Here is a 26,113-nt window from a genome sequence, read left to right on the forward strand (position 1 = left end):
AACTTGCAAAGTCTACATAAAAAAAATTCTTGGTGTTGGGCTTCATTAGGTTTCTTTAACTACTCCATTGGTTACGAATAAAGTCTTTGAATGGCATTTAGCAATTGTGAGTATACAGCTTTATGGAACAACTTTAACCAGTGAATGTTGTTCCATAAAGCTGTGTCTATATACTCCATTGGTTCTTCTAAAACTTTAAACTGCTCTATTAGTATTAGAATGTATTTGATATTTCTCTCAGCTCTATCAGTGCAGAAAGGGTTCTATCTGCTCTATCAGTATATAAAAGGTTTAAAGCTGACCCCTGTAATATAACCTGTGAAATTTAACAGGGTTTAGGGTTTTAGTAACAGTATCTTTAGCGCAGGCGAGATAATGGTTTAAAGGAGGCCTACCACATGGTTTATTTCTGACTTGGAAATTAGGGAGAATTGATCTCTCGCCGTCATATTTTTTGGGAGTCTTTTATAAGAGAAAATTTCTTATTCTTCATAAGGAATAGGATTGCACAGTACATAACAAGTTTGGCTTCTGTTGTCATGTATAGGTGATACAGAGCTGCGGAAACTAATTTTCTTTGCCAGGAAAAATAATTCCTGATGCAAAAGGCCAGTGTTTATTGTCCATTTTTTTCTCCAACCTCTTTATTAGACAACTAAGACATGTTCCTCACTATTTCATATCCAATCACGCTTGACTTTTCAATTTGAGACACTTTTAAAACAAATATGGTGTGTAACTTGTGGATATACCAAAATGAAACACATCAGTTTCTCTGTGGGACAGGCTCTTTTACTACAGGTGAGATGCTGTGGTTTGATGAGATATAATCCACTTATCACACAAAAAATAATTCACACCTGGATTGATATATAGTCTGACAGTTGATGATAGTGAGTTAAAAACAAAAATACTATCAAAAACACCAGCCATGGTATCAAAATTCGTTTAAAACATTTACACCTGGACTAACTGTAGTTGACGATATTTAACTTCAAACAAATATGATTATCGAAAACACAGGCCATGGCGTCAAAATTCATTTAAGACAGATAAATAAAACTCACACCTGTGTTAATATCTAATGACTATAATTGACAATGAAGCAGTCAGGGGAAAGAATTGTTCATAAAATCAGAATTATTCTCAAATAAAACGGACATAAAAAATTGTATTACAATTCACACCTGGGTATGTTAGCTAGTCTGCTTATAGGTCCTACAAGGTTTTTACACAGCTTGTTAATATTTTTTTGATTTCTGGCCTGTATTAATATAGAGCAGACCTGAAATATACCAGTATATGTATTGAGTTTTATTCTGAAAGAAAACATGTGCTAGGTAATTGTTAGGTTTATGAAATTTAAGTGTAAAATATATATCTAATATATAACCTTAAAGATGTGAAAGTTACCACTTATGAAAGTTAAGCTGCCCTATTGTCAACTAATGTATTACAGTGCTGTATATTGGTACATACTGATGTAAAGTATTGAAGTTATATTGTAGTGAGTCTATTAAAGGGAATGATACGCTATCTGTATAAAACTGCAACAGTTTGCTTTATACTAAATTGAGCCCATAGCTCAGAGACAGGATATATATTTCCACAATTTTAAAATAAAAAGAAGTCTTTATAGATAAGTAGTGGTATTTTACTGTATGTACTAGTCATGGTATCAATTTGTATTGGCCTATTGTTACGTCACCTATATAAACCTTAATTTCTAAATCAGATTTATCGTGATTTATTAAAACCATGAACAAGTTTTTTCTCATGAAAAGAATTAAAACAAGATCCAAAGATGAAATAGGTATCTTTTCAATATTGTCATGTAAATTCTAACAACAGCTTGATTGTAAAGTGATATATTGTATTTTGAGTATAAATTCTGGTTTAATGGTTTGCATGACAAATACTGTTTCCTTTTAAATTTTAATGACATGTAGTTAATGATACTAAGTAATTAAAGCTGAAACTCGAAATGGCAGTGATGACATATAACAGTGACAACAGTGACAAATGACACTTACCTGTCAAACTTCTTAACTTTTCAATAATAATCCTTTCTTTCTCATTATTATTTTCATATTTCTTTTTAGTTATCAAAAGATATCCCGTATAACACGTTATCACACAATATACACTCAAAATTGAGTAAGCTACCTTTCTCAGGGTTACCCTCATTTTCCTCACTGACACTGACAGTGCATTACAACTGCCCCATACTGATATTGCCCGGTAAATACCGTTATATTCATCTCCTCGTGACACAGTTTACAACAGGTGCCCGCCTCCAATCTCTTATTACTACATTGATGACTGTTTAAAAACTTCCCATTCACAATAATAAAGTGAATCCGATCGAAATATCCACATAAGATAGAATGTGTTCGCCCTTTACTAACTTCAACCTGGAAGTTCTTATTGCTAACCATCCATCATGTCACATGACCTGCACGCAGATAACTCACATTTCAAGATGGCGGCGCCCAGTCAAAACGTGGAAGAAGACGTCATATTTTGTGACATTGAAGCCACTGTAGCGACTGGATTTGAGCAAACTGCAAGAGAAGAGGTTATAGAAAAGCTAGGATTTGATGTCAGGTCATCGCGAGGGAAAATAACCATCAGAACGCCTATTTCTCAAGTACCAAGAGTAAGTCTTCAGTAAATGATATTGAAGGTCAAGGCCATCCATCAAAATCAAATTGAAATTGTGAAGATTTTTATTTTCACTGAATTCATGTGTGTTTAGGCGCCAGTCTGATTTATTTTATGGGTCAATGATACATTAGGTTCAAGGACTTTAAAGGGACAGGTACGCCATTTTGGGGGGTTGATTTTAGTCTTGAAAATATGTAAATACTAAATAGTCTTTGGTTGGATGCACTAGAAATGTACCAAAATCGCATAATTCCTTCAAAAATATCTAAATCTAGGAATTTTACTCACTATTTCTATGTATGTATTTTCTATATATCACAGTGTATGATGAAATGACGAGTTGTCATTTTAATGTTCCAATGCAGATATTTCATAACACATATCAATTTGAATGCTCAAATTTCAATCTTGAGCTGTGAACATTATCACTGATTGACCTGTGTGTACTCTCAGTGTCTGCTGAGGCTTCTTCATCTTATCTTTATCTTTGATTTTGCTTTGTTCTACCGATTGCAGAGTTTTGTGCTGCTTGCTAGTTGCTTCTTTTTTCTTGTGTTTCACACTTTTTCATTGCCAATTGGAGAGTTTCTTACATTTTCATAAGATTCTTATTCTCAGTGATTAATGAATGATTTTTGTGTTTAGAAGCCTTCTTCTATTCCAGATTTTGACCCTATTTATTCATATGGCATACTAGTAGTTTTTACTCCATTTTATGTTTTGCCAAATAGAAATCCATTAGTTTTTTCAACTTTCTTAATTTCAGATATTAAAGTTAGGAACTATTGATAATTGTAGAGTTGTTATAAAACATATCAGAGGATTTGAGTTTCCTAAAGATCAGGTAAGAACCGGTTGGATTTATTATGGAAAGATACTAAACTCTAGGATGGGAGAGCTTATTAACTCATATTAAACTCAGCCCTCTACACTTCGTCAATAGATCAATAGAACTGATATGAGGTCAATACACAACAATACCTTCCGTTTAATGATATAAGAACACTATCTTTCCAAGTTTATATTCCAAAGGAAGGTTTTTTTTCTCTCTGATTCAATTCTAATTTGAAAATTTTATTCAAATCAGAACATTTAATGACTTGCACGCTGCTTTCGTTTTGTTTACGTTCCCAAACATAGTGTCATAATGAGTGATTTTTTCTGATTGGTGGAATTTTACTAGCAAGACAGCAGTGACCAATTTTGATTGGGCAATGCTCATGAATTTAGCTATGAGTACGTAATTTTTCACACTTGTATTACTACTGTCTTGAGGGAGTATGACGAATGAGTAGTATACTGTTTCCAATATCGTAGGCATTCTAAGGATTGAACTAAAACCCCTTACAAGTGCTAAAGACCATACATGGTTAAACAGCATAAGGGGCTGTAGCACTTTCTGAGTTAAAATGATGGAGAGGGGTCTTGGTGGATTTAAAGTACATAATTGGAAAAGAGACTCACCTAAAGTTTGGTAGTCATTTCAAAAGTGAAGCATTGCCTCCATTATGATACAACATTGCAGCCAGTAACTTAATCATAGGAAATTAGGAACTGTTCGGAGCTATCTTTATTTATACACTGTTTTTATCTGTGTTGTTTAATATACCTGCAGACTATTAATACAGTACAGTAAGATGTAAAACTTTTCCAGTGGATACTATATAGTAACAGAATGATTTCCTACTTCCTAGTATTGATAGAAAATTTTATATGTATGCATAGTTATATAATAAACTACTATTATGGATCTTTAATTTAGGTAACGTTTCAATTCGCATACAGGAATCTTTTTCAAGCAATGTATACGAATGGAAAGAATTGAAACGTTGCCTAAATTAAAGAGGAGTAGTATATCCATAATAGTAGTTTATTTATATAATGTTTTATCTTCTCCTAAATGTCATTCAAGGATTGTATGCATAGTTTTCTTTCACATTAGTTGTAGTCTGAATTGTTTAGAGTTAATGAAGGGTTATCTCCCATATCATTGAAATTACAGGCTGAAAGTCTACAGAGGGTAAGAGAACTAGTAAAAGACATAGATTGGCAGCATGGTATAGAAGTATGGAATAAGGTTTTTAACTTTGACCATCCAATAGATGCTTCACATGCAAACGCCTCTGGTAATATTGGAACATCAGCTACAAAAGACAAAGAAACTTTGCAGAAAAAATCCAAAGAGAAAAAGTCAAAGAAGAAAGGAGGAAGAGGAAAAGATAAAAAGAAGAACAAGGAAAATAAAGGTTGGTGAAGCTATGAACTGGCTAGGTCCCATTTTCACATACAGAAATGTGAGCAAAATTAGTTTTGAAATTATAACATAAAAACTAGGAGACTTAGAATGGATTTTGATTGTTCACTTTTAACTGGTTAATAGACATTTGTTACCAAACAATGCGTGAAACAAAAAGTTACGCAGCAATGTAGATAACATGAACAGTTTTTTTCTTCAAAGACTAAGTTCATGATTCCTGATTGCTTTAGCAATTCATAGACAAATGAGCTAGTTTCTTTGAATTTTTTATCTGTCTTTCACATCAAATGGGCTGAAAAAATGTTAAAAAAGAAACATGTCCAATGAAACTTTTGTTTTTAGAAAATGTCTCGGATGGAAAAGATTCAAGACAGAAAGAGACTACAGAAAAATCTGACAGTCCAAGAGACGAAAGTGATACACCAGTGCTGGAATCTGGGTCAGAGAAGGAGAGCCATTCTGAAACATCACTTACCAAAGATGCTGCTCTAGAAGGGGCTGGTGCCACTGGGTCCAAGAAAACAGACGCAACTGATGGAGGGGAAGTGTTAAATGCTGAAGATCTCCCAGAAGATCAAGTCAATCAAGAGATAGATGAAATACCAGAAAGTGAACGAGTTGTGGTAACAGAAAACATGAGTAAGCCCCTCAAAGCAGAATCAGATCTTTCCAGCCCAGAAAAAACTCATGAACCAGAATCAAAGTCTGAAGATTCTGCCAAAATTTCAGAGAAGCTTCAAGCGAAATATGAACATGATTCGACTAAACCTAAATTCCGTGTGACATGCCATCGAGTTGGAGAATGCCATAAGTTTGATTCGACTAATATGGGGGCTAATTTTGGTGGAGCTATATACACCTATTTTGGTTGGAATGTCGATCTAACCAAGTTTGATATTGAAGTGATATTGAATATAGATTGGGATGATGTAACTGTGTGTATTGGACTGACGAAAGAAAGTCTACATAAACGTCTATTGACTAATTTTGGTATGACAACTCTCAGACCTACCATAGCCTATAATATGTTAAGGTATGTCATCAGAATTTTAATTAACTTTCGCATCTTGGGTAAAATTGCACCCCATGCGCTACAGGCTGTGCACGTTAAAGATCCCTCGACAGTTGGAAATCGAAAAAGAGCAGGCTAATGCCGCTGTCCTGGCAAAATTTCCCTCATTGCACCCAGCATGGCGTTGCCCATCTTCATAAGCCCACATGGTGCAGAAAAGTAGGACGTAAAACTCCATTCATTGCATTTCATTTGGGTATTATTGCAATCTAATTGAAATGCAGATCTAGATGCAAGATACTACACTGCCATCTATGATCTGATATGATCTCTATAATAAGTCAATTAAACAGACGATACATAACATTAGTCTGAATACTTACTAAGTTATCAAAAGTTTGTCATATTGATTAAATCTTTACTTGTTCTCACAACTTCCATTTTGATAGAACGGAAGAAGAGGTTTGTTGTCACTGCTGTCTTATCTCCTAATATAAGATTTGAACAACATATAGAAGCGAGGAGCACATATAACAAAACACAAGACAATATTATGGAATATAACACACTTATCAAAAAAGTGTGTTATATTCCACAATATTGTCTTTTGTTTTGTTATATGTGCTCCTAATATAAGTTTTGACCTATTTGTATTTGATCTATTTGTAGACTATGTGAGATTAAGTGTGGAGATGTTGTATGTGATCCAATGTGTGGTAGTGGTAGTATACCAATATCGGTGAGTCTCCAATGAACCACTCAACAAAATGCAAAATTTCATTCCTTTTCCATTCATTCAAAAACCTGAATCGAAGCGTGAAGATCCTTCCAAAGTTTCAGAAAAGCCTGAATCAAAGTCTGAACTTTTTTTGGATAGAACATACAGCACAGAACAGTAGTATATTAAAATAAACTTCACATATTTTTCAGGCTAGTGTATCATGGCCAAGAGCTATACATATGTGTGGTGAGATATATGGTAAAGCTATTGAGAAAACTCAAGACAACCTGGTTACATTGAATGAGAAGAAAAAATCTAATAATAGGTGAGAACAAAGTCTATTTCTTATAAGTTATAAGATTCATCAGTTTTATATCATCAATGATAAGGGTTGAATCAGAATTTATCTATTTTATTAGATGTGGCTGTAAACAGTCAACCTTTTACGGTACATTTATTTAATCCTTTATTGCCTTCTACAACAATACGATAATTGGTGCTTCTTTATTTAAATTCTACATACAATGTTTACACAAATGACCCGCAGTGGCTTTGCTAACTAAGTGCTTATACACATACTTGGGCATAACACCTTAAGAGTTGTTAATCTGTTAATACATGGATGTAGGTTGGAATAACATTGAAAAAACAATTAGTGTTTGGATCGTCAATAAACCTAGACCTTTAGCACATTAAAGTTCATTGAACAGTGAACAGTTGAAAATTAAAAAAGGCAATGGCATGGCAAATCGTCTAATGTTTATGTGTCCTTTTCACTAGCAAAACAATAAAAAATGTAAAGAGTGATATTAAGGAAAGATATCTTAAAAATGTATGAATATTAAATGTATTTCAGACGATTAGTAGACCTAGATATCTACCAGTGGGATGCAACACGGCTGCCATTACGTGATGGTTGTGTGGATGTCTTTATTACTGATCTAGTAAGTATAACTCTTTCATTTACGTCTCATAATTCTATTATCTTGCCCTTCCTATACAGGCCTAATGATATAGGTGGTATATAGTCTTTCAATATGGTCCTTATGATGTCCATGATACAACCCAAAATATCTGAAATTTGACATTATCAAGTCTTTCAATCTGGTCCTTCTGATGTGCTAGATACATGTGACAGGATGTTATAATTGACAGCATCTAATCTCATACCTAGTTACTATTTTCTGCAGACTTGGTGTGTTATTAAATAGTTCTAATTTCAAGAAAAGAAAAGATAATAGCTATGCTGTCTTGGAAAATAATTGTGTTCTCCTTGTGTAGTTTATTTTGGAACAATATATAACACCATTCTGAGTTAGTACAAATTGATTATTTCTATTGTGCAACCATATTTAATTTCCTTTTCAGCCATTTGGAAGAAAGTGAGTATTTATTTATTTTTCATATTTTCACCCGTTCAGTTAATATTATTGGATATTATAATCAAATATTTGGGTCAAAAATCATGGCTAAGGGAGGAAAAATGAAGCTTTTAAAGTGAAGATTGTACTTCAATGTGGTTTATGTTTATTAATAATGGTAGAGCCAGAGATACAGAGGACTCTGTCTTGTATCTTGAATTTTTATAATTTTTCTTCCTCTAAAAGATATTAACTGCCTTAGTTAATGTGTTTAATCATCTTTGGATGTGGAAAAGTGTCTTTGTTCAACTATATCATTAATTGAATATAGAATCCTTTTTTGGTCTGTATTAAAGGTTTGGTAACAAGATGAATAATCAGAAGTTATATCCCCTGGTATTAGAAGAACTTGCTAGAGTCACTCGTAAGAAAACTGGACGTGCTTGTTTTATAACTGAAGACAAACGCTGTATGACAAAGGTAATATTGGTTTGTGGTTTTTGTATTTCATGGAGAAGTTTCTAGTAAAGGACAATAAACTGAGCCCCTGTGTTTTACATGTTCATAGCAGTAAGCGTCGAAAACTGACTCATGTGTTATGTGATGTACACAATAAGATCCTAACAAAGTTTCTATCACTGTACATTGCATAGTATTGCCAATTTTCATTTTCATTTTTCAAGTTCTCAAATTCTTGCTTTCATTCTCTGAAAAGGTTTTTGATGCTGAAACAGTGCAAGTGGAGATATTTCTAGATAAGCAATATGTTCAAAAAAAAATTCGTCCCTTTTCTGCCTGAGAAAATGTGACTCCTACTAATCTTTTGAGATTAATATATTGATGCACAGTTTTATATTTAATAAGATCCCAAATTGTGGTCTGCAGCACTTTATTTGCTACTTTTCATTTTTTTCAGCTGATCCAGGAATCCATTTTATGGCAAAGAAGAAAAGTTCTGGCTATCAATATGGGTGGAATAGATACCGCTGTGTACGTACTGCATCGAACTGACGAGGATATCCCAGAAAAACTTCCTCCTGAAACCCCAGAAGAAATTTCACGAAAGCGTAAGGACATGGCCGAGGCTCAGTCAGAATCACGACGAAAATATCTTGAAGATTTAAAGAAGCTGACTGGAGGTGGAGGAAATGCCATGAAGAATAAAGAAAACACTTCACAAACTACCAGTTCAAAGCCTTCCACCAATGAATGTAGTTCCCAAATTTCTGGTACCAATATAGCTTCATCAGAATCTTCAGCACAAACCCATGAAACTGGTTCTCCAAGAAAACGTGCCAAAATTGAAAAATCAGAATCAGAAGCCCAGACCACAGGAAAAGCTGAAGATGAAAATACTTCGGTTGCTGAAGGCATCATTCCAAAATATACTGAAACAAGATCTCAAACAACCGAAACCAGTTTAACCACAGCTGAAACTGGTTCACAAATAGAAAAGCATTCCTCTACAACCGATTCTGGAATCCAAGCTGAACAAGAAGAGGTGGCTCAGGTTAACATCAAAACTAGGTCACAATCCAGCGGGACCAATCCAACTCTCTCTGATCTCCGAAGTCAATCCACAGAAACAAACAAGACCACAGCTGAAACGGGATCTCAAGCCACTACAACTAGAAACATTTCTGTTGACACTGAAACACCGTCCATCCAAGTTGCTTCCAAAGGGACAGACTCTAAAAATGTTTCCACGGAAAGTGGAGTCCAAGCAGCATCAGACATTCCGAAGGTTGATACTGGTGTTGGACCAAACGAATCTCATGGCTGCCACAATCAAAATGGCTATCAAGAATCTCAATTTGATCTCCAAAAATCTCCTTATGACATTCCACTCCCACCAAGAACACCATCAGAAATTCCTCTTCCCCCGCCAACACCTTCTGAAATACCCCTTCCTCCTCCAACTCCCTCAGAAGCTGCAAGCCCACACAAAGATGTTCGTCCAAAGTCACTTGCCAAGACTTTAAATCTTGCTGAATCTTTCCAACCAGCATTTTCAATTTCAGAAGAGTCACAAGCAATGGCAAAAATAGAAAACAAAGATGGTGGCAAATCTCAAATAGATGCAGACATCAATGATTCAATGAAAGGTATCTCTCCATCTTCAGCTAAGAGTAGAGAGTGGAAACAAATATGGTGACAATCCACAAGAAGATGCTGAAAGCAAAGATTCTTCCAACGATGTGGCAGCTTCCAATGTAGAAAAAGGTGCAAAATGCAATGAAGCTTCCAAAGATGCAGAAGGTAATCCGTCCATAGAAGATAAATCTGACAAAAAACGTTTAGAATTGAACAGAAATAGAAATGATAGCTTTGTTCATATCAAAATGCCAGAATATGCTAGTTGTGTAGATACAGGGGAAAGCCGTGCCAAATCCTCGGTATCCAGTGTAGGGGAGGAGTCAAATGAAATGTCAATCAAAAGTGATAAGAGTGAACGTGAGAAGAAAGAAGGATGTTATCTGTTGTAAAAATCAAATCAATGAGAAACTGAAACTATTAGGAGGTAACTTGTTATGGAAGAGAAGAGCTGCTTTTAAGACTAGTTAATCCTGTGATTTGACTTTCAAACAATTGTGTTGTGACAAACATTTACATGTAGTGTACATTCGTGGTTGTGTTCAATTTGCCTCACTAAAATTCTGTTTACCAATATTTGCAATGTTCAGTTCCTGTTATCTGAAACATAAGTTTTTAATCATACGATTGGTTAATGTTAGCAATATTATTGACCAATCAGATTCTAGAAACATACAAGGTTGTAGAATCATTAGCTACCTTGAATTACCACATTTGATTAAAGTTAATTTTTGATAATTTTTCTTCAGAGTTCAAAGTTTGAATTTGTAAAATTATAAATTTGATATTTTTTTTTGTTATGTTCAGATATTATTTTGTATAATTATTTAATTTGATGTAGTGCTCAGTTATTTTTCTAGTCAAAATATTTTTTTCTGTAAAAAATGTTTTTGTTTTCTTTGTCAATATTGATGTCTCGGAAACAATTCACATTCTTATGATTTAACCTTTAAACCTTTGAACACTGTGTGTCCTGAAATATAACTTTGTGTGCTCTCATCCTGGTTTGAAACTAGATTACATCAACTCTTCCACTTTAGATCTAAAGAGGACAATGCTCATGCTCGGAGGAAACAGCCTGAGGACACCCATCAAGTTTATTAGTTTAAACTTGAGAATAGAAAGGGGTTGTTAAGATGTTTTCATCATTCCAATTTTCTGTCAAGATGTGTATGGTTCCTGTAATCGCAGAAATACAAAGAGACAGATGCACCTTTTTTTTTACCAATCGTACCTTAGTATCGTAAATGGAAATTTTTTAGCTAAGCCAATCAGTAAAAGTGTTCACAGCTCATCGTTGAATTTTGAGCCTTCAAATCCATCTGTCTCAGAATTATCTGAGGTTGAAAGTTAAAGGAAGAGTCGTCTTTTCTTGAGATGCTGTTAAAAAAGAAAAGACATCTATAGAAATAGGAAAAGAAATTCCTAGTTTCAGATATTTTTGAAGGAATTATGCGATTTTCTTATATTTCTAGTACTTCTGAAGACATTTACATTTATTCAAGACTCAAATCACCCCCCAAAATGACGCATCTGTCTCTTTAACCATATATATGATGTCATTATCACTAAAGATGCTTATATATCAAAAGGCCTTTCTGATGCCTAGTTTTGAGTGAAATTGCAAGACCAACTGACGTGAAAAATGGTACAAATCGACACTATTAAGTTTCCCCAATGCACAAAAAGTTTTAAAACATCTTAAACTCAGCCAAGGGGTCCAATTCATTTGAGCTGATCTTCACAAAGGTTATGTATGATCCATGTGACAGGGTAATTGCTCTGTTTCCAAAGGCACCAATAAGAGTAAAGTACAAGTTAACTATTTGAAACAATAAATTTAATTTTTGACAAGATGACAACAGTTAAGATTTTTAACATAATTTCATTTCAATTTGGTTTTTGCTGAATTTTTGACTTTTGTTTACATAACTATTAGGACAACAAAGGATATCTAAATTGATTGGTCTATAGAACAATCTTGATCACAGTATGGCATTACAGAGTCCTACTGTGTAGATTTGTTATAGACCACAATTATTTGATATCGCAACATTAATGCATTTATGAGAGGAACACCATTTGCAGGGCTGCAAAGATGATATAGCTTTAGGGCCTGGTTGTAATTAACGGGCAAGACAGGACAGGCTTGGTTACTTCGGTTGAAATATTTGTCTTTTCATATGGACCGAGGAAGTATTGTTAAGTTTGCCACGTTGGGTAATAAAGTATACTGCACACGTGTGATGTGGCTTATATGAATACCAGGCTGGTGCTGAATGCCCAGCTTCCAGGTCTAGTCCGCTTTCCTTATAATTGCCTGGTAAATCCATAGAAATTGACTTCAGACCTGAGATATCCGACAAACAGGGACAATCACCTTGCCTGTCACATATATCCCGGCCCTTAGAAAGAATCTTTGATGAAGTCTAATTCCTGTTAATGTTTGACTAGAATAATGAACATTGACAACTATTGGTATTTATTGGCTCCAGCCTGTATGACCTGATTGTTAAAAATGAAAAATAATTTTGTTGTTAAGTTGTCCCATCCAATTGAAAAAATAATTCCTTTTCGTCCCATAAGAAAAAAAAATTGTCTAATAGACAAAAAGATTAAAATATCATAACTGTTTTTATTCCCAACCCATTCAATTATATTTATCTTTCTTGGTCTCTGAATCTTCTTCAACCTGTTCCGAATCATTTTGTTCATCCGTTTCATCAATCTGTTCATCTGTTAATTCATCCTCTCCGATTGGTTCATCAGTTTCATCCAGTTGCATTTCATCATCGAGATCTGTTTTTTCTACAATTTCGAACTCATCTTGCTCACTCTTGTCACTTCCTTCCTCGGCCGTCTGATCCTCGTTATTCGAGGATTTTGATGTTTTATCTTTTTTAGTCCTTGATTTCGTGTCGTCTTTTTTATCTTTTACAACAACATCGTGTTTATATAAAGGTTGAAATGATTCTATAATTCCCACATCCTCTGTTAAATTGGGTAAAAACCAGAAATGATGTTTTCCGAATGTAACACACCAAATTATACAGAATAAAATAAGACGAACTGAAATGATAAATATTATATATTGATAAAATATCATTTTAACATGATAACTAAATTTACTGGAAACAATTGATTCTGAAATGCAATTACAGCTCATCTTATGCTTTTAGAACTGAATGTCAAGTGTGGGTACCAATGTTAGAGAGAGTATGTGCCAAATTACCAGGAATTTTTTCCTAGTTCTATCCTTAAGCTACCCCCAAAAGTGACTTCACAATTGGTGTTAGTGTTAGGTGTCAGTGTTGGTGTCCAAAAACAACAACACCATGTCAGGTGTTGACACCAACTTTGAAGTCACCCAATAGCAGTACACTGGTCATGTATCATCAGGTGTTTCTATAAGCAGACATTATCAGTGGACCACTATGCAATATCAGTCAACTGGAGGCAGATGTTAACTTAATTTTGTGGTGTCAGTTGTTTCTATAAGCTATTGATGGACAATCATAGGAAAATAATCATCGATTAATCTTAATATCCCGAGAGTCATATTCGATAATTGAAACACACCACATGTAAACATGCCAAATGTACACAATTAAAGGATTTATAAATTAATTTCATATAATAATCGGAACATCATTCCAATAAGCAGACATCAGTGGACCACTGTCAGGTTAGTAATACTGGATCAGTGAAATCAAGCAAAGAGAAATTTTTTACTTACCAACAGCTAAACCAAGAATTAACCCAACAAAACCAGCAGCAGCTAAACTAATATAATACACACCCACTCTTACAAACTCTGGCCACAGTGGAAACATACAAAGAGCTATAGCCCCAAACACTGAAATAACAAAATAATACATTATAACATACAGAGCTGTAGTCCCAAACACTGAAATAACAAAATAATACATTATAACATACAGGGCTATAGTCCCAAACACTGAAATAACAAAATAATACATTATAACATACAGAGCTATAGTCCCAAACACTGAAATAACAAAATAATACATTATAACATACAGGGCTATAGTCCCAAACACTGAAATAACAAAATAATACAGTATAACATACAGAGCTAAAGTCCAAAACACTGAAATAACAAAATAATACATTATAACATACAGAGCTATAGCCTCAAACACTGAAATAACAAAATAATACATTATAACATACAGGGCTATAGTCCCAAACACTGAAATAACAAAATAATACATTATAACATACAGGGCTATAGTCCCAAACACTGAAAAAACAAAGTACTATGGGTTTTGACAGGTTCTAATGAACTTTTTTCAAACCAAGCCCACTACACTTCGTTTTGTGGGCGTGGAATTGAGACTGGTTCTATTTATATTTATTAAGGTAGAACAGAAATGAAGAAAGGTCGCAGGTGAAGTAAACAAAACACTATATGATTTTTGATTTTCTGTCACCTTTAATTGTTTGCCCACAATCTTTCACACTGCTTTTATTTTGTTTACATTTGCGAACAAAGCATTTAGACCGATTTGATTGGCTCTCATTTCACTAGAAAGATTTCAGGGCCAATTTTGATTGGACAATATTTAGCTATGAATACGTAATTTCTTCTCTCCCTCGTACTACCAATGTCTCAAGGAATTATGACGAATGGGGGCGTGGTTTGGACATGATGCACTGATAGGTAATTGGTTCTTCATGAACTACATGCTGCTTAATGTGTCAAGGGTCCGTTTTTCAAAAACTTGTGCGAATAAACTTGCATGTTAAATTATTTTTGACTATATCAAAGCATTAATCTATAACGTTTACGTATGTACGTTAATCTACGATATTTTGAGAAACGGGGTCCAGAGCTCTTCCAAATTATCAGAACAAGGCATGGTGAAGACTTACCCATTAATAAACCAATGAGAAATGTTTTAAAAGGAACTGGATCATAAATCCACACATAAAACTGGTCGTCTGCATCTACAAACTTCTGATCATCATGCATGTTTAATTTCACTTTCTTTTCTTTCTTCTTTTTCTCTTCATCCTTCAATTTAAAACATGACTGGAATTTTTACAAATAAAAATGTGAAGTTAAGATAGGGCTTAAAGTATTAATGTACTTTAACTTTAATAAGAAAAATGAGAAAGTAACTAACTAATTACAAATGCAGTATATTTTCAATACAATATTCAATGTCTTCAGCAAAGCATTTGCACTCTCCTTGAGAACCTCCGACTGGGTTTCTCAACTCTTTTTCCCTTTCAAAGAATCTATAAGGCTTATCATAGTGTTTTGGGGTATATTTAATTCAAAGGAAACACTTTATTTCAACATTTTTTTCCCTTGAATAAAATTCAGACCTAAAGGTTTCATGATTTTTCATGACCATCCCTCCATCCAGTGAGATCATTCCTCCACTAAAGAGAGACATCAATGACGCCAATTTCAGTCGTAGATCACCTTGCGGTCCAACAATTCCTCCCTTGGGGAGGAGCATGGTTCTAGGTCATTCAAAAAAAAACAAAATCAGAATGTTTTTTTTTTTACCTTTTTCTCTTCCTTTTTTTCTTCTTTCTTGTCATCATCTTTTTTGTCTACTTCCTCTATCTTATCTTTCTCTGTATCAGTATCTTTCTTTCCTTTCTTTGATTTCTGGAAAAGAAGAATAGTTAATACCAGATATTAGTATCAAACACAGTAGCTCAGTGCTAAATTCACGATAGGAGAGATCGGCCATGTTGTTATAGAGGTGGTTTGCACATCACATGATGCACCACTTTAACAGTTGTAAAAGTGGTTTGTCCTACCAATTGTCTTACTCAAGTCATGCATGTGTTCTACCTTTAGCATATCACAGCTCAACTGATTTCTCAGATTGGAAGCCAACTACTAAAATTGGGTTATCTACCTTAGATTCATCAACACTTTCTTCTTCAATGTCTTTCTTTTTCTTCTTAGACTTATCTCGATCTTTTTTTCTCTCTACTTTCTCTGCTCGATGGAACAACCCTTTTAATAATAAACTGAAATAAATATGAGATATGGTGTAAGATGGTGATGAGAACATAGTTTCATAAAAGCACTGGCAGAGGTCACAAAGGAAAGACCAAAGCTAAAACAAGGAGCAAAATTTAAGAACTAATCTTAAAGTTGAATCATTTCTGGTAAAACATTAGAAATATATACTGGTATTTGAATGGTAACTTCACATTATTTATATATCCCAATTGTCATACCCCTTAAAAGAGGTCCTGGCTGACTGGAGGATTAAATGTTCTATGCTATTTTAAAAGTGTTAAAAACGAAACAATCCATTAGAAAGAGTTTCTGTATGAGATTTTCATGCCCGTGAAGGTCGTTGAGTATCAGCTTAAAGGTACTTTAAATAATATATACATTTAATACTTACTTATGACAATAGCCTTCACATGACTTTCTGGTTGTAAACAGAGGATCTTTCTTTGCCTTACTAGCAGACCATTTTGATTCTAACAAGGCATCAACAGCTTTGGATGCTGAAATTAAAAAATAGTACTGTAATGTTGCAGTTCTATAAAGAATAAGCTAAGATCAATGTAATCTTTACACAAATTGTCAACTTTGAACTTAAAGATAAAGGTTTATAAATATTTACAGATGTATGGCAGCACATCTTGCACATGGATTAAAATTCAAATGAAATGAATGATGTTTTACATCCTACTTTTCTGCAAGATCTAATTTCAGTTATCAATTCTTATAACGAAGAAAAATGCCCCTACTTACCAATAAAACATTTGACTGGCATACCAACCAGTTTTCCTTCCCGTACAGGTACATTAAAACGTAGAAATTTTGCCACAGCATATTCTTCTTTAGTAGGAACAACTGCCTGAAAAAAATACAGAAAGGATATTATTGTTAAAGATGGGTTTCCTTGGATTTACAAATTGGTTAGAATCTAAGTTGACGAGCCACAGTGCATAAAAACATCAGGACAGGGAACTCAAATGAAATTTGGTCAGATTTGGTCAGTTAATTATACTATTAATCACATTGTATCTAGTTATTATAGACATTTTCAAAATTTAAATAACACAACTTAATGTAATTTTCATAGGTCTCTGACAATTTCAAATTGAGTAACATAGTAAATATATATTCAAAGAAAATATATTCTAATGACATTCAAAAACAAACTCTGTACAAGCCATAACTTATTAATTAATTATGATCCAGGATGTAATTAATTAGAAAAGTAGCTGAATGGTTTCAAAGGCATTGGGTCATCAAATAGAAAGAATAGATTCATAGATTTGGATGCTTCAAAGTTAGCTGGAGAACTTGAGGAACTTCACAAAATCAAATATTTTCAGACATACATACTTGGAAATTAAGAATTATTAATTACCAAAATTACTAAGAGCTAAAGACCTTATTCACATCTAGTTATTGAGACACTGAAAGCGAGGTTCAATTTTACTCCAGTGTCACACTGTTATCTGTGTTTGTTTGAGTTATGAACCTCGTTTTGGATTCAACTTACAGTCCGACTACTCCGACACTTGCATAAGGTCTATTGAATATCTAAAGAGTTTTGTTATTCTATATAACAGTTATAGGTATGTAGGCTTTAGCTTTGACAAAAGCCAGTTTCATTGTGGCAGATTTTCCTAAAGGAAAAGACAACCGCTTGTTGCTGAATATTAACAGTAAGCCTACAGTCAGGTGCACACAGAACAAAATCTAGTGGCAATCATCCCTTAAAACCATACCATATGTTGGATAGAGTTAAATAGGCCACTTACACATCAATAAGCTTGTTAGTTACATCTGTTACAGACAAAATGTGCATTTCATAATTTGACACAGAATCTGTGTCAAAACAGCACAAAATTTGAAAAACAAAAGAGGAAATTAGGATGCCAGTACATTATTTATCAAAGTTCTAAAATAAGCCTATTCAACTGTCTGAACAGTGAAGTGAACAGTATGAAATCTGGCACAAGAGGATAAACCAATAGAAAATTTAGTTCAAGATTGAGTTGAGAAAACTGAAATAAAAATTCTATATTTCATCGGACTGCTTTCTACACTGTAAATGCCAGGAAACAAATGAAATGATGGAGTCTACAGGCCCACGGTTCTATACTTGACTGGGCTATCGGTACTCTTATAAATGGAGTTTTAAATTTTGCACCTTAATGAGATGAGGTGGAATTTTATGATCTCTAGTTAGTAGTTAGCTACCGGTAATGAATTATTATGGAGTTATGTATTATGCTGTTTGATTCTTAACTTAAGGTTAGGTAATAAAATGTCAGAAACAAGGCATTGCAACAAGGCAAGACAAATATAATAAAAGTTTAACATTCTTTTTTAACCTTATCTGAGTAGATTATGTTTTTAATTTCTTAGTAAATCAAAATTTATTAGATGTAGAACTAGATAAATAAATAAAAAAAGAAATAAATAATAAAAAGTTGATAATACGCCATATTGAACATGTTTCACGGCTAATATCAATTTTACTACGATTAAAATTTGGGATCAATCTTTGGACAATCAATTGAGGTACGTTACATCTTGTTTCTTCAGAAAAGTATGGTTAAGTTAAATGTTTTACCTCTTCTTCTCCTTTTCGTTTACGTTTTCGATCCGCCATCTTACGTGGCTTTCCTAGACTGGCCTCGTTTTAAAACTTGACCCACTTCCAGGGATTCCCCAATTTTATGACGTCATACTACAAAAATTAAAGCTATCATGTTGATACCAAAACAGAAGCAAATATCAAAAAAAATATCCAGGAATCACAATGACAATGAAACACAAATATTAAAGAATGTCGATTACATTATGCCACAAAGACAAAGATAAGAGATCGGAAAAATGGGTCTTTTGAATACTTTTAGATTTTTAGGCACGTCCAAAAGGCGAAGATTAAAACAAACACTATTTGTGATACTTTTCTCTGTTTCAAAAGGGGGAGACAAATAATCTGTAAAAAATAATCAAAATAGCTTTAATTACAAAAGGTAATTTCACAATGACAGGAAAGCAAAAATCTCAGAAAGTTATTAAAGACCCATGGTATAACTATGCCGACGGGCTACGTAGTTGTCAATCCAGAGTTCATCAGTATGCATGATAAAATAGGAAGTAGACCTAATATTTATGACTAGGCCTAATCAATTTTAGTAAATCGTGGCAAATCTTCTAATTTTACAGGATAGTCCAATGTTCGAGGTCCCGAGATAACTTGTCCGTTCAGTTCATCTTTCCACTGGCCAGAGGGGAGATAAATCTGTCTTGATGTCACGCCTTGGTCCATCACAGGAGCAACCAAAACATCGTCACCAAGCATGAATTGAGAATCAGTAGTCAGCGCTTCTTCATCATTCGGAGCGATCCACCACATAGGTCGCATGATGGGATCACCCGTGACTGTGGAATTTCGAGCAAGTGCGACAAATTTATCGCCATAAGATTCGTGTAAAGCTATCATGTCTCTGGTAATTTTAGAAACAGTCTCGTTTTTGAAAAACCAAGGAGTGTAAGAAAACTGCATTATTGGCATCAATGCATTGGCTTGAACCCATCGGATGTAGAGCTCAGAACTAGGCAGATTTCCATTATATCCGTTTCCACCAATATAATCCGGCATGACAAACGGGTAACCGAATATACTGAAGGTCAAGGCCGTTGTTAGAATCGTCTTGAAGCCCTCATCGTAACCCCAGGTCGAATATTTATCTATCTGTCTGACCATCACCGGCAGATCCTGAGTCTGGACACCAGTTCGAATCTCTATTCTGTTCTTTAGATCAATTTTAGAAACAGTCCTAGCGTAAGCTTCAGTATAACTATCGGGGTTTCCGGCGCCATTATGTAGTCTGTAGGGGGTTACTGGTAGATAAGTAGTCTCCCCTGCATCAAATTTGAAAGAATCGACGCCAATGGCTTGAAGTTTCTTTAACTCATCCAGATACCAATTGGCTGCAGCTGGGTTGGTAAAATCGACGACTCCCGAGTCTTTTCCATTCCACCAGTTGGTCAGAGCTGGTTTGGTGCCTAACCAATTCATTACAAGGTACCCTTTGGCTTTGGCTGTTTTAAATCCCTCAGAGTCATTATTCAAGAAAGGATGTACCCATAAAGTAACAGGTAAATTCCGGGAATGAATTTCGGCAATCATGATAGAAGCGTTGGGAAAGGTTGAAGTTTTAAAAGTCAGGTCGCCATATTTGGGAGTCCAGTTGTCATCAATCTCCAGCTGTCCAATAGTAAAGTTGTTTTTCTCGATGGTATCCAAGAAATCAATGACTATGGATTGGTTGATGTCTGCCTTGTATTGAGCCCAAGTGGACCAGATTGGTTTTCGGAATAAATCAGGGTTGGGAATTCCCGTCGGTTTCTTGAACTGGCTTCGGGTGGCGTCGTGAATTGCCTTTATATCAGTTGAAGAGCAAACAGAATATGTGAGGGACACCTTTTTAAAGATCGGATAAGCGTATGGTTTTACGTTTTGACTCTTTAGGCAAATTTGGTTGTTTTTGTTGTCGTTGATGCTTGCGAATAACGGTTGATCTTCGTCCATTGTAATAGCAGTCCCGTTAGAACTAAGAAAATATCTCTCTACAACGGACCCAAACATGTCTTGAATAGTATCGTGAGAGACATAGGCCTTCATTGGTACGTTAACTTTGTTAATTGGCCAATATTGTTTCCTCATTTCGGATCCACCGTACCAGTAGGCTGTGCCCATATCGATACAGTCTGGCTCCGAGGTTGTCTTTGAGACTGTGTAACAGGTACTCGGGGGATTTGGTCCACCTCTCGAATACATAATTATATTAAAGCTATCGCCATTCAATAAAGTAACCTCCAAACTATAATTGTTTTTATGTCTCTCTACTTTTGAAATTTGACTCACGAGCCCGATATTTATTTTCAACACTTCTTTATTCTGTTGGCTGATACGAAAGAGGGCGGAATGTTTAGAAGTCACCGAATCCTCATAGATATCCAAAAAGGATTGACCTATATTGTAAGTCCTGGGAAATATTTTGCTCATGATGAACCTAGAATCGATTTCATGACTTTCCACTAATGCCAGTAATGGAATAAACAAGCTCAGTACCACCAATAGTTTCATGGTCGACTCCTCCTGAAAGATAAAAGGGGAATAAATCAAGGAACGAATAAAACATCCCGTATATGAAATCGGGAAAAGGATAGCAGGTATGGAAAATGGTGTAAAATATTTTAGATTAGGAATCCTAGAAATTATTTGAGCCCCATTTTCACAATGTCAGTAAGACGTAGTTCGTAATAGCTTGACATTGTGAAGATGTATGAGCATTGAGCCATAGAGTTAGACTTGGACATGGCAAATTGGACCCCATTTCATTAACTCTGAAATAATTACATTATGTGTTTTAATCAATTTTTTGGGATTGTTTGTAAGCGTTCTATCATTTCAGTCTTTTCAGAATTATAGTTGTAATTTTTCTTTGCACGCAGCTTAGAACTGATAATTGAGGTAAAAGAAGTATGTTCTCTTCTTGTGACTTGGCCAGTGCTTCTATTGGAGAGCATCTTTTATAACACCCAACACTGTATTGAAACTCAGTGATATGATCCTATAGTTAGATTCGATACAAAACCATTGGAATCAGAATGGGCACGTATACATTCACACTGATTTCAAGAGAAAATAAAGCGGATTTGTGAAACGCGTATAAACGTATTTTGATCAGCAAATGAAAATTTAGTTATTTGTCAAAATAATATTACCAACTAATAGTCTATATTCGACTTACCTTTGTATCCTATTTTATAAATGTTGACCCTCCTTCTTATCTCTAAATTGCCACATGACAATTTTCACAAGAATTTAAAGAATTATCAAAATCATTGAAACGAAAATGCAAACAGGCTGACTACCAGTCCTGAACGCCATGGAAGCGGTCAGTAGAAAGCTGATTTACAGGGTCGTTTTTACTAATCCCTAATACTTTTATTTCATGGCAATAAACATGATAATTTTGAGCTTTCCCTTAGACTTCTCTATTCAGCATCGTGTCCAAACCACACCCCCATACTTCCTCGTTAATAAGACCTTGTCAAAACCCGTATTCGTGATAAGATGACTATGATTAGCATTGCTGGGTCGGTTGGCAACAGAATTCAAGATATTAGTGCTGGATTACTGATAAGGCTACTAAGATCATTGTGGTCTGAGTTAAAAATTACTGTTCGGAATGAGTCTTTCGGACTATTTCGTTTACCCACCGCCAACACAAAATTAGCTAAGATTATCCCCCCCTGATGGTGATTTGATAGAAAGAAACGACCTAGGTGAAAATTAATGTTTTTAATTCAAAATTAAAAGTGAAATATGTCGTATGTGAGCCACCGTAGCATCAGGATGTTGTTCAATTGACAAACTTTTGCTTTATCCCTGGAAATGCTCTTGCAAAACTCGGACAAAAAGCTTCCAACACACAAACTCTACAATTCTACCGAGTTATATCCTCTTAGAATGGTGGGCTATTAACATATCTGAAGAAGGTGGACGCGCTTTAAGAACAGGACTGTAAATGACGCAAAATATGTTTATCAGAAATGAAAGTACAATTTGAGATATTTTTAAATTTTTTTCCATAGATTGTTATATGACAAGAGAAAGGAGGCATTATTGGTAGGATCTTTTAACATAGCTTCTTTGATCTGCCGCTGTTCCATTATACATAAATGATGGGCGGGGGATTTGAAATGAGCAGGTGATTTAGGGGTAATCTGTAACATTCTTCGTGGGGTAAGTTGTAACTGTGTTAAGGTATACCTAGACGTATAATTATATCGCAATACAGATGGAAAGTGGATACTAGCGCTTTGAGCATGTCCTTCAGTAATGTGGATACTAGCGCTTTGAGCATGTCCTTCAGTAATGTGGATACTAGCGCTTTGAGCATGTCCTTCAGTAATGTGGATACTAGCGCTTTGAGCATGTCCTTCAGTAATGTGGATACTAGCGCTTTGAGCATGTCCTTCAGTAATGTGGATACTAGCGCTTTATAAATGTCCATATTATTATTATCAGTACAATACAATACAATTTAGACACTGGTCAAACGAAGAGTGAATCCATACAATCGCCACAATTCGGACGAATCTGACTTTGCAATTTTAAAAATCATCTTATGGTTTTAATGTAATCCTTTCTTACAGGAAATGATGAAAGCTTTAATTGTTTGTTCTGAAATAAGATTACAAGTGGTTTATTGTTAAGTTACATTTTACTCCGTGATCTGTTACAATTTACCCCCAACACGGGGTATGGGTAATTAAATCAAGCACATCTTTTACGTCTTCTTTGTAATTTTTGGCTCTCGACTCTTTAGTACAAATAGATACATACCGACCACCAATATCAAATCTTTCAGGAATTGTTGACTTCTCTCAATGTACTCCTGTATATCTTTATACTCTAATTCATCCTTGCAAGTTTAAGGACATCTTTACCAAATGTGGATTTTAACAGTTCAATTGAATCGATATCTTCTTTGGTTAACCTTTAAAGACTCGGTACAAATAAGAACAAGTTGGGACCAGGAGCTGCTAAAGCAACACATTTAACGATTTGGGTGATCGTATCATCATTGGCTACATTTGTGTCAAACAGCCCAGGAGTGTCGATGACAACTAACGTTGTTTTTCTTGTGTTTGTGACACTTTTTAGTTACAGAATTTGCTGAAGTTTGTGATGGAAAAGGGCGGTTTTTGCTATCTGTATTGACGACAATATACTGTTACACAGACTGCTTTTACCAGTTCATTACAATACGATATTCTGAAATATATCAATAAATAAACTTGGTTATTGTCATTTATATACAGCAGGTGGTTGATTGCGAAAATGGTTTGCGAGTCCGACTATAACCAGCAGAATGTATGAGCTAACAGAATCTTCACCGCAGAATTACTGCAGTTGAATACGTAGGCTATGATTCACTTGGGCTCGAACTTGAAAGGGATTGTAAAATGAAATTAATGGAGTTTTAAGGCCTACGTTTCTGCACCATGTGGGCTAATGAAGACGGGCAACCCCATGCAGGTTACAATGAGGGAAGGGAAATTTTGCCAGGACAGTGGCATTAACCTGCTCTTTTTCGATTTTCAACTGTCGAGGGATCTTTAACAGCCTGTAGCACAAGGGGCCTCGGTTTATTGTCCCATCGGAACGACTAGACGCTTAATCCATGTCAGTCCTTCTTGCCTGCCTGGTGAAAACTTTGAAACTTTGAAACTTTTTTTTATTTCACTAACGGCCTCACATGAGGCATTATAGTACGATAAGTTTAACACAATAAATATAACAAATATAAAGCTTGCACAAACATATATTCATATGAAGTTAGTGTAAGCAGCTGGAAGTGGGACATTGCAATTACGGTTACTTAAATACAGACATGACAATTTTCAAATTTAGCATATTTATTTATCTTCACTATTAACTCAGACTAATAATGTTTCTGTTGTTATAGATATGATCAGGTATAAATTTATGTCTTTTTATACTAAAGAAATTACAATTATTTATATAATGAAACTCATCACTTAGTTCTTCCTTATCACACAAATCACAAATACTTTCCTTGAAAACACAGTACCAAGATATTGAAAATCTTCTAAAACAGCTATTAGTTCATTAATATAGAAAAACTGGGTATTCTCACACTGCCTATTTTTTGAAAAAATAACAACATTGGTCTTAGCTACATTGACTTTGAGTTTCCAAGTTTTGCAATATAAAAACAAAGCATTTAATGTTCATTTTAATTCAGCAGCAGATTCCGCAAAAATAACAGTATCATCAACATATAGTAGCAAATACAATTTAAAATAAACTTCAATATCATCATTAATAAACAGTAAATGAGAAATATGACATACATCATTAAGACCATCATAAGCATGTGATAAGAACTCTGTCAGATCATTAAGAAAAATAGAGAATAACAGAGGGGAGAGATTTTCTCCTTGTCTGACTCCTACATTGGAAGCCCAATATTCTGAGAAATTATTACCATCTCTTACACAAGATTTACTATTTCCATATAGATTCTGTACAACAGTAAGCATTTTGCCACCAATAATATCTTGTAACAGTTTTTGCCATAGCAGCACTCTACTAACCGAGTCGAACGCCTTCTGAAAATCTACAAAAGCACTGTATAACTTTTCCCTTCTGAATAAGTTTAGATCAATGAGACATTTCAAATTAAAAATGTGGTCAACAGTACCATAACCCTTTCTAAATCCAGCTTGCTCTTCACATAACAAGCCTAAACTTTCAATGTACTTAAATAGTCTATCATTTAGTATACTGGTAAATAATTTTCAATATAGGATATATATAACCCTTAGCCCAGGTATCTAGTACTATACCACTTTCAAAAACAATATTAAAAATGTTCACATAAACGAGTAAAAGTCTATTATCTGCATGCTTAAGAAACTCATTGAGTATCATATCCTTACTACTAGCTTTATCATTTTTCACTGATTAGCTTTACCTTTGTTACCACTTAACAAGTACCAATATAATTTAGGGTCTGATATACGCAGACCTCTAAGTTTAGTCAGAAATGCCTTTTGATACTGACTAAATTCTTTGGTTTTTTTATTATTTTCTTGTATTCTTTACTTTTACAAACCATATTTTTATGATTAACAACTGAGCGTATGCTATAATGATATTTGTTTTACCTGATGTGCTTTATGTTTTACATAACATTCACTATTAAAATATTTCTTACTATGAATATATTTTTTGTTACGTTTTTTCTTAACAATACTAGTACAATTAACAAACATATTTGCATGTTCAGCAGCATCCTTAAAAATAATATTACAATTTTCAACTATATTGAAACAAGGTCTGTATTTTGAGTGTCAATTGACCTCAGTACAACTAGAAGTTCATCAACACGGTTTGTGTCAAGGTGTTCAGTGAAAACTG

At 34.5% G+C, this 26,113-nt stretch overlaps 3 protein-coding genes across 3 annotated transcripts; 1 reads left to right on the forward strand and 2 right to left on the reverse strand.

Annotated features, from left to right (window-relative positions):
- Positions 1-2,482: 2,482 nt before the first annotated feature.
- On the forward strand, positions 2,483-9,030 carry LOTGIDRAFT_105490 (hypothetical protein; the record flags this gene model as incomplete). The annotated part of the gene is made up of 10 exons (XM_009059664.1): positions 2,483-2,659; positions 3,434-3,511; positions 4,670-4,744; positions 5,515-5,957; positions 6,606-6,675; positions 6,867-6,982; positions 7,514-7,601; positions 8,026-8,039; positions 8,375-8,507; positions 8,935-9,030. Coding segments are annotated over 10 exons (1,290 nt in total), but the record flags the coding sequence as incomplete, so codon positions are not given.
- Positions 9,031-11,932: 2,902 nt separating this feature from the next.
- Positions 11,933-18,767, reverse strand: LOTGIDRAFT_182505 (hypothetical protein). Its single transcript, XM_009059665.1, has 8 exons — positions 18,713-18,767; positions 16,873-16,978; positions 16,517-16,622; positions 16,016-16,130; positions 15,655-15,759; positions 15,009-15,150; positions 13,849-13,968; positions 11,933-13,181 (listed from the first exon to the last, which is right to left on the reverse strand). The coding sequence occupies exons 1-8, from the start codon at positions 18,749-18,751 to the stop codon at positions 12,763-12,765; spliced, it is 1,152 nt and encodes a 383-aa protein (XP_009057913.1). The 5' UTR covers positions 18,752-18,767; the 3' UTR covers positions 11,933-12,762.
- Positions 18,768-19,270: 503 nt separating this feature from the next.
- Positions 19,271-20,932, reverse strand: LOTGIDRAFT_105457 (hypothetical protein; the record flags this gene model as incomplete). Its single annotated transcript, XM_009059666.1, has 1 exon — positions 19,271-20,932. One exon carries the CDS (start codon positions 20,930-20,932, stop codon positions 19,271-19,273), a length of 1,662 nt encoding a protein of 553 aa, XP_009057914.1.
- Between the last annotated feature and the right edge of the window lie 5,181 nt (positions 20,933-26,113).

This window comes from Lottia gigantea, assembly GCF_000327385.1.
Source record: "Lottia gigantea unplaced genomic scaffold LOTGIsca_4, whole genome shotgun sequence".
NCBI lineage: Eukaryota > Metazoa > Mollusca > Gastropoda > Lottiidae > Lottia > Lottia gigantea.